This window comes from Poromitra crassiceps, assembly GCF_964638095.1.
Source record: "Poromitra crassiceps genome assembly, chromosome: 12".
Lineage (NCBI taxonomy): Eukaryota > Metazoa > Chordata > Actinopteri > Beryciformes > Melamphaidae > Poromitra > Poromitra crassiceps.
This window is the reverse complement of record NC_139632.1, coordinates 13,264,179-13,273,950: the sequence shown is the minus strand read 5'-3', so window position 1 is coordinate 13,273,950 and position 9,772 is coordinate 13,264,179. Positions and strand designations below refer to the sequence as shown.

Genomic DNA, 9,772 nt, shown 5'->3' with positions numbered 1-9,772 from the left:
GAAGGACTGCTAAAGCTGCCGCTTGTATTCACATCAGTCATTTGATTTACGGTACTTTGATCAGCGATTTCTGTCTCCTACAGCAGCTTTTTGCGAGTGTAAATGTAAATGTGTAATCTCAGTCTATAAATTTCCACAATCTGTAAGCCTATTTAGACCATAGATTTAGAAACGCATGCTCAATGAATAATGATCTCTATCACTCATTATGTGTGTGGTTGCACTGATCGAATAATTCATATATAAAATAATGATTGCCTAATATAAAAGAGAAAACTGCTGAACTGAATTGAGACGATGCGGGCATAGTTTTCATTGATAAAAACTAGCCTATTTTTGCTCATATATTGGCATACAGCCTACAGGACACAGTTCCAGCTGAAACATGCAAGAGTAGCCTGCATATTTAGTATTGGGGCTATCCCATATTTATCCCATATCTATATCATATGTAGCCTATAGGCTTTTCTGGCATGTAGGAGAATATCACCCTCACTCCATTTGAGGCTCCGTTTATGATATGCGCTGCGGTGATTAATAGTGATCATATTTCTCCATGCATCGTTCAGCTGTCAAGACATAAAGTGGTAAGTAGGCTTAATTTAATTATGTAGCCTACAGAGCCACAAATGTTTTTCTTGTTCTATTCTCAGTTGACTGCAATCTATTTTTCATATGGCGATCTTATATGAATGGTGAGTGACTCCAGAGAGCCGATTATATGGGTCTGTCATGGATTTTGATCTGATCCTCTGAAGCTAACCTGGTCGGGACCAGGTTAGCTTTGCAGCGTGAGTTGCCATGGTGATTGAACTAGGTTAGAAGATAACTTGCTTTGTAGTACGGCTAAACCAGGTTCAAACTCAAACTTACTCGGATAAGGCATTCATCTAGCTACGTAGTACAGGCCCCAGGCTGTGTTCACTCTGTCAACAAAGAGAAGTTGAGACAGAACCTCACTTCCTACTGTATTGTGAAAGATATAAAGATCTGAGATAGGTTTTCTTTCAAAAGATTAATGACATACAGTATGTCCTGGATTCATTCACCTCCCAGATCCCCAGAAACTGTCCTATATATGTGGTGAGAAAAGCCAGTGTGCAGTATTAGCTGCAAGATATATTAGCTATTGTCATACTGTAAGAGAGACAAGCTCTGAAAATGTTTGAGACACAGCTCCCCATGTTACTCTACCTGAATATTATTGCTATTTAGTGTTTGTATTACACTTGTATTGTACATAATGATTGTTATTTGCATACTGATATTTGTATATTATTTGTACTAACTTTCTGTACTGCTTTGGCAATACGAGCTTGTAACTTGTCATGCCAATAAAGCTCATTTGAATTTGAATTTGACAGACAGACAGACAGACAGACAGATAGATAGACAGACAGACAGACAGACAGGCAGACAGATAGACAGGCAGGCAGATAGACAGGCAGACAGACAGACAGACAGACAGACAGACAGACAGACAGGCAGGCAGGCAGACAGACAGACAGACAGAGAGGCAGACAAACAGACAGACAGACAGACAGACAGACAGACAGGCAGATAGATAGACAGACAGACAGACAGACAGGCAGACAGATAGACAGGCAGGCAGATAGACAGGCAGGCAGATAGACAGGCAGACAGACAGACAGGCAGACAGACAGACAGACAGACAGACAGAGAGGCAGACAGACAGACAGACAGACAGACAGACTGACAGACAGACAGACAGCATGCTGCCACCTCTGTGCTTCACGGTCGGGACAGTGTGCTTCGGCTTACAAGCCTCCCCCTGTCTCCTCCAAACATAATGATGCTCATTATGGCCAAACAGTTCCATTTTTGTTTCATCAGACCAGGGGACATTTCTCCAAAAAGTAATATCGTCCCCATGTGCAGTTGCAAAACCATAGTCTTGCTTTTTGATGGCGGTTTTGGAGCAGTGGCTTCTTCCTTGCTGAGGGCCTTTCAGATTATGACTGGGTTATTACTTCATCAGGATCTCTTTTACTGTGGTTAATGGCTATATACATTTGTACCTGTTTCCTCCAGCATCTTCACAAAGTCCTTTGCGGTTGTTCTGGGATTAATTTCCACTTTTCACGCCAAAGTACGCTCATCTCTACAATTACCCTGACCCTTCCACCGGTACACCTATGATTTATTTACTTTTATTTATTGACTCAAATGATGTCAGAAGCTTGTAAAGCCATGACGTCATTTTCTGGAATTTTCCAAGCTGTTTAAAGGCAGAGTCAACTTAGGCCATGTTCACATTATACAGGCAAATCTGATTTGCGGATAAAGTCATTAATCATCATTATCTTGATTGGTTTCCAAAATCTGATTTGGGAGTGTGTCCGCACTGCCACAAATCTGTCGGATCTGTGTGTCCAGACCTAAACAGCCTATCTGCATGGGTTGCTATGGTAACGACGTGGGCGTCAGTAAATACGTACATTGGTAAGGTGGTTTTCCTGCGCAGAAGCATTTGATGACGAGTTACGACGTTCAAATCAGATTTGGTGGATCTGCGCGTCCGCACTGAAGACACATCCGACCAAAGGGACAATCCCTTTGGCCAAGGACCAATGTGCTCACTTTATCCACCCAGATATATATATATATATACATTAAATATGTGGAGTGGTTTAACAAAAATAGTTTTAATGACTTCAACCTATGTAAACTTCCGACCTCAACTGGAGGCACAACTGACTTGACAGACGTGTCAAAGCAAAGCCCTGATGCTATGCAGGTTAGTAGAAACTATCGTGAGACATCAAACCAGCTGTAAAGTATATAGTGTACGAGTGTAAGTTTCAGTGCTGCACCTGTCTCGTCCCTCTCTTTGTTCAGTCTGCTTGAGCTCTTACCAATCCCTGCCTGCGCCATTCTTTGCATTCTCACATGTTGACACATGCTTTTCATAGCTTTCTCTCGGCTCTGACTGGAAATGGGCCGCGCAATTATCATTTGTAGGCCAAGTGTTCCCTATACACTTGTTAACAGATCAGGATGTCAGTATGACGCGTTCTTAAAGGGATACTCCACTTTTTTGGGTGTTTAGCTAATTTGCCACATCCCCCCCACATACTGTAACCAAGATACACCATGTCTTACTGGCACTGTCCACGCAGTTTACAGTGAGCTACAGTCGTGAAGTTAGTTAGTATCGCCATAGAATGGAGGCTAATTGTACAGCTGTTAAATATCTGCCAAAACACACATCTTACAGCGCCAAAATACATGTTGTGCTTTGGGTATACACCACACGATGAAATATTAATCCAAAATGCACATAATCTGTCTTTTTGGAAGGAAAAGAGGTCGATGACCATGTTTTGTATTTTCCTTCCAAAAAGCCAGATTATGTGCATTTTGGATTCATATTTCATCGTGTGGTGAGCACCCGAAGCACAACATGTATTTTGGCGCTGTGAGATGTGTGTTTTGGCAGATTTTTAACAGCTGTACCATTACCCTCCATTCTACGGCGATAGAAATTACAATAAATTACAGTTCGTATGCCTGTTCCCATTATCTAAAAGGTTGACAAACTGTTGCGAGCCCGCAGACAGTTACGTTTCTGAGTACAGTTGGTGTGGTCAACGTTGTACCCGGGGTTCCCCAGCAAAAGGGTCAATAATTATTTTCAATATAATTCCAACCATAAGTAATGCAAGGACAGAATGTATGATTTGGTCATGGGGTTCACACACATTCTGTAATAAAACAAAGCAAAAATCTGATCAGATAGGGGACCCTGGGACAAAATCTGAAATGATCTAATTTGTGTCAGTTTGGGGTCCAATGTGGAAAAGGTTTGAGAACCATTATGACCTGCTGTTACTGACCTAGGAGCAGGACTTTGATCTCCCTTCGTTCCCTCTTCTTCTGCTGGTGGAGGATCCTCTTGATCTCTTTGTCGATAGCGATAGTCCTCATCTCCTCCTCGGTCAGGCAGCACAAGCAGGTGCGATGGCACCACGGCCAGCAGCCATTCATGGCCAAAACCACTGAAATCAAAGAGTTAATAAACTATGAGCCATAATGAGGCGATAACGATTGACAGTACAGTCATTGTCAAGTGCGCCCTATAATGCCACTAGTTTTTTCTGTCTCCAAAATCCCTCGGGCTTTTGCTTGATCACGCCCGCGCTACTCCTGGGAATCCCCCCCTGAATGAATGCTGTTGCTGGAGAACGTGATCATGGATGGCACAGCTACTACACACAGGTTAATTTTAGCCAGCGTTTCATCTCTTAACCCACAGTAACAGATGGGCTATGTCAAATATCAGCGCAAAATTAACTGCCTGGCCCTCTACAAAGCAGTCATGTGGTTGAGCCAACTTTTAAAATCCAGCCTGTTGTTGGTTCAGCTTGGACATTACGACTTTACGAGCAGGAAACAGGACGGTGTTGTTCGTTAACGTTACCTTCAATCACTTTGTCACACTCCTCGGGGAAGAGCAGAGAGACACTTTGATTGCTTTTCGCGGTCCATTTCCCAGCGTGTCCACCGAACCATCCACTGACAACAGCTGCCCCCCCACCGACCATCCACTGACTGACACCACCACCCCTCCACCTGCGCAATAACAAATACTGCCGTTTACGCACAGAACTAAACTGTCTTGTTGCGGCGTTTAAACCGTTTTCTACTCAGACTAAACGACCTGCTCCTCGCTCGAGTCGCTCGGGAAAGTCCGCCGCTTCTCCAGTACAAAATGCAGGGTATGTAGTTTGGTGAAAACACGCTCGAAGCTGCCAAAGGAATGCGCCCTGGGTGACTGCCGCGTCAAGCTAGCGAGAGGCAGCGGGGCCAAAACAGGAAGTTGTGCGATGTGGCCTTTAAATCAACAACAGCCGCAACAGTCACACAAATATAATTGCCACCACTTCGACAGGGATCCTTGAGGAGGTAGGCTATTGTCTCCAGCAAATTGACGGATGGTAGGGGACCTAATCCGATATAATATTATGCTAATTTCCAGTTATATAGGCTACTTTATTATTACAGGTGGTATGCCAAGTTCTGCATCCCCACCTCACAGGAGCTCATTGTAATGATTTCTGCGTAATGTGCTGTTTAAAAATTATACTCTTCTTTGTGGGTGTTTAAACAATGATGAGAAATGATCTGATGTAGGCTATATAGTTTATTTATTAACATTATTTCATCATATTTTGGGCTGTTTTGACTTCAATCTGAGTAGAAGTGAGCTGGAGGATGGGGGTCTAGTGGAGGCCGACTTTGGTGCTTAAAATCCAAGTAAAGGTGATCTCCAGGCCATTGGTGTCTGTCCTGGCTCATGCAGACTGACATGGTGCTTAAAATCTGGGTAGAGGTGACCTCCAGGCGACAGTGGCGATTCTAGAGTCTGTTGGGGCCCTATTAAAGCAAAAATTCCCAGGGGGCCCCTCCTACCAGCGTTCATCACCATTATGTCATAAATAATCTGACACCAACAAAAAATGTATGAAGTCTAAACATTTTTTTCTTTTATTCAAAATGGTTATTGATACACCTTGTGGTGCAACCTGGACACACCGTCAGTGATGAGCCCGGGATCATCAGGTGTTTCGGGTCTTATCATCAGACACCCTCACCCGGGTGACCCAGCCGGGGGTGATCAAGCCCTGACTTGTGTCCAGGTAGCGCATTACCCCACGTGTCACCCCACTAATTTTGTGCCCTGCTTTCATAGCATTCATAGCTCAAGTGTTAGCTTAGCTAGCCAGGTAAAAATGAAAAGAAAACATGACACCATTGCTCACTGAAGTTATTCAAGTATCCTCTCCAAGGCTAGTCTCGGCTCCCAGACGTTTGGTGAGCTGCGCCACCAAACGTCTGGGAATTTCACTGTCAGAAACTGTCTGTCCGAGCCCGGCGAGAACCGCCGGCAGCAGACACGCCTACATTTATTATTAGAATTTTATTTGGTAGCGTCAATGCCATTTATCATAGTCCTAACACAGAGCATGAAGCTGATATGCTCCAAACAAAATTTATAGCTGTGGTTTATTTTACAATCATTTTTCCTACCCGGAAGTGGTCTGCTTGCTACTGTGTGAAGTCATCAGCAGGCTCTGTAACGTTAGCCTCGGGAGTCGGGTTTATCGCTGGGGGAAAGACCTCTAGCCGCCGGGGCCGGATGAAACACGTCCTATTAACAGGTTATGTTTGTTTCTAAGTGATTAATATGTTTCTCCGCAAATGCGATGATGTTTTGCGAGACACCGGTTCTGCATGAGCGTCACTGCCCCCAGAAAGCAGGCCCGCCCACAACACTCATGATTGGTTCTCCGATGCAAGGCTTCCAACAGCGCCACCTAACGTTATGCAAAGATTTAAATAGTAATATTCTCAGTCTTACAGGAGTGAAACGGATTAAGACTGAGGGCTGAGTCTACTCCAAGGCAGGCGACGAAGCAGCATTCAGTTACAGTATCTGCTTAATCAGCATCTGCTCCACTGTCTTCCTTCCCTTTTCCTTATCCTCTTTTTTTCCTCTTTTTTGACTTTCAGATATTTCTTCATTGACGTTCACTGTCAATTCTAGACTAGAGAATGTAGGTGAATCATGTGTTTGACAGGAATGGTTCACAGTGACACACAAGCATTCCCGTCAGACTTATATGATTTACATACATGAATGTGGGTTTCACTTTAAATTCAAGAGAAGTAAAGGGTCCCTTTAGGGAGGATTAAATTTCATTGGAAATCGTCCATTGGTTGTTTAATGGGTAGGGGGTTGCAGTCACTTCACCACAACTTCACCACAGCCAACTTCACCATATTTGATTTGAATACAATCAGAAGACTGCTATTCTGATCTATTCCACCTTATACTCATCACATGTTTCTCCCTGGTCTGCATCAAGGAACAGGAGGACAAGGACAGACACCCTCTCCAACCCACAGTCAGCACCTGCTCCAAGCTGTGCTCCTGAGAAGACTGGCCCTGTTTTATGAGCAGGTTAGTCAAGCTGGGTCAGGAGTTTTCAAAGTCTAGTCCATTTACCATTTACCATTTTCAAAGTCTGAGTCTGTAGACAATAGCCTACTGACCCATTTGAACTGTTCCCACTGGGATGGCATAATTTGTATGAAATAGTCTAAAATAAAACAAAAAGTAAGTCTAATAACTGTAATTACTGTAGCCTAAGTTTCAAATATGATAATGATGTTGTTTGGATATCGTCCAATGCTGATAGGCTACTCAAAGTTATCAATAATGTGTCCCTAAAAAGTCTCTTGAGTTTCAAGCATTGACCGTCTAAAAACATAAGAGTGTTTCAAGTGATAAGCTACTCAACTGTGTAAAAAGTGGTCTAGATATGTGTAGTAGACTTAATGTTAGGGTTGGGGTTAGGGTAGTCTTGCTTGCCAGACTATTTCCGTTCCGTGCTGTATACAGTGCAGGAGAGAGTCTGGCTGCTCTTACTCTCACTCTGGTATAGCGGGGGGAAAAGGCTCCGTTATCTTTACAACGATCCACCGAAAGTACTCTGCAAAACGCATAGTAGCTATTTTGTATTAGATCTAGGCTACTCCAAAAAGTTGCAGTATGCAGTATGTCTATATTCGTCAGAAAATGTTTTATTTTGAAAGTTAGGACCGGAAGTCGATTATTTTATTCTCTCTAACTTCACATTTTTGAATGAATGCGCTGCTGTGCGGATAAAGTTTCGGTGGCTCATCTCTCCTGGCTGCGCTGCTGCCTGCCTGCCACTTCTCTGCCTCAGGTTTCAGCCAGAGAAGAACAGCTCAGAACAGAACTAATCACAGCAACAGAGACACTACCGACTCACTGTTTGGCAGTTTGGATACAACTCTGAAAGGTTCTGGACTTCTTGTTCTTATTGTGATATCATAGAGTGGGGGTTTTCAAAGTGGGAGGCTCATTGAATGAGCATGTTTTATTATTATTATTATTATTATTATTATTATTATTATTATTATTATTATTATTATTATTATTATTATTATTATTATTATTATTATTATTATTATTATATATTTTACATTAGTTATTACATTAGCTATCAAAAGTTATCAGATCACATACATGTGGGTGATTTGGTTACAGAGGTGGTTCAGACATACAGTAGTTTGGATTTTTTTTTGTATAGGCATCAAAGAATTTAGAAGGGGAGGCACCTTTTTCCAATTGCCTGGGGGAAGGCCCATGTCTCAGACTTTGAAAACCCCTGCCATAGAGGGTACAGATAAGGCCACAAAATACAGTGCCTCAGACACACTTATTTTATTTTATTTTATTTTATTTTATTTTATTTTATTTTATTTTATTTTATTTTATTTTATTTTATTTTATTTTATTTTATTTTATTTTATTTTATTTTATTTTATTTCAAGCAATAGGCTGTTCGTGATTTTCTTTAGGGCATCAGGTTATAAATCACTGAAAGAGTTTTCCAAGCAGAGATGAGGTGCACAACAGGTATTTTGTCACTCCTTCCCCTCGCCAGCTCTTTGGATGTCAAGCTTTTGTCTTAGCCAGCAGAACCGGTTTGTCCAGCCAGGCTTCCATGCTCTCAGATATTAAGATCGCATGAGCTGCACACATTACCATGGGGACAAGTTGCAGAGAGATTGTTTTTAATGCTATAACACAGGCTACCACATGCATATAACATACGCATGTAACAACAACATATAGTTGGATACTATATTGCATGACACATGATGCACTTGTTTTTTTTTTATCATTTGATCATCATTTTATGTTCACTCATCATAGGCCTAATATTCTATTACCTGATGGTTATCTTTCTTCTTCCTTTATTCTTTTTTTGTTTGTTCTTTCCCCTCATCTAAATGCTTTGGCAACACAGATGTAGCCTACATGCCATACTAAGAATTGAAATAAAGTTGGAAAATTAACAAATTAAATTGAGAGAGGGAGAGAGAGAGAGAGAGAGAGAGAGAGAGAGAGAGAGAGAGAGAGAGAGAGAGAGGCGAGTGAGGAGAGTGCAGATTTGAAAGCTATAGGCTACTGTAGAATAGGAAAGCAAGCAAGAATGAAATACAACCCCTCACCTCACCCCCCCCCCCCAACACACACACACACACACACACCCACACACACACACACACACACACACACACACACACACACACACACACACTCATTCCCCCGCCACGCCCACACACACCCACACACTCTTCCACCACACCCTCTCAACTATGAAAGAAAGACAGAAAGACACAGCAAGAGAGGGAGGGAGGAAGAGAGGGGAGAGACGAGAGAGAGGTGTGTGTGTGGGGGGGGGGGGGGGGGGTGTACAGCATATGAGTGGGTGGGGACTGACAGTAACAGGGAAGTGTCTGCCTCCCTCTGCCAGATCCAGGAAATTAGGTATCTGCATGAGGCGCTGTCCTGCTGGCAGAGGTGATGCCTTTCCGAGCAGCAAGGGGAGAGGAGAGGAGAGGACAGGGGAGGGGAGGGAGGAGAGGAGAGCAGAGCAGAGCAGAGGAAAGCAGAGGAGAGAGGAGAGCAGAGGAAAGCAGACTTTGTCCCCCATCTCTGGCTGCTGTGGGAAAAAATTGAGGACGATTAATGATTAATGTGACAACAGCCATCAGAAGCCGTGTCACGGTGGAGACGGAGCAGCACAGGCTGTTTCCTCTCATGTTTACACGACTTCTGACAATGAATTAACACACAGATTATGTCAACTGTTGCTCCGCACTGGTTATTTTTTAAACACTAGACTTCTAGGCATTGGAGATGTATTTGGAC

At 42.9% G+C, this 9,772-nt stretch overlaps 1 protein-coding gene across 1 annotated transcript in view; it reads right to left on the bottom strand.

The window, feature by feature from the left end:
* Window positions 1-4,585, bottom strand: part of gna15.1 (guanine nucleotide binding protein (G protein), alpha 15 (Gq class), tandem duplicate 1) — a 28,293-nt gene extending 23,708 nt beyond the window's left edge. The window contains exons 1-2 of the mRNA XM_083647118.1: window positions 4,442-4,585; window positions 3,858-4,019 (exon numbers count right to left, since the gene is read on the bottom strand). Of these exons, the coding sequence (XP_083503244.1) occupies window positions 3,858-4,019; window positions 4,442-4,565 (286 nt within the window). The 5' untranslated portion in view covers window positions 4,566-4,585. The remainder of the gene's footprint in view (window positions 1-3,857; window positions 4,020-4,441) is intronic.
* Window positions 4,586-9,772: the final 5,187 nt, after the last annotated feature.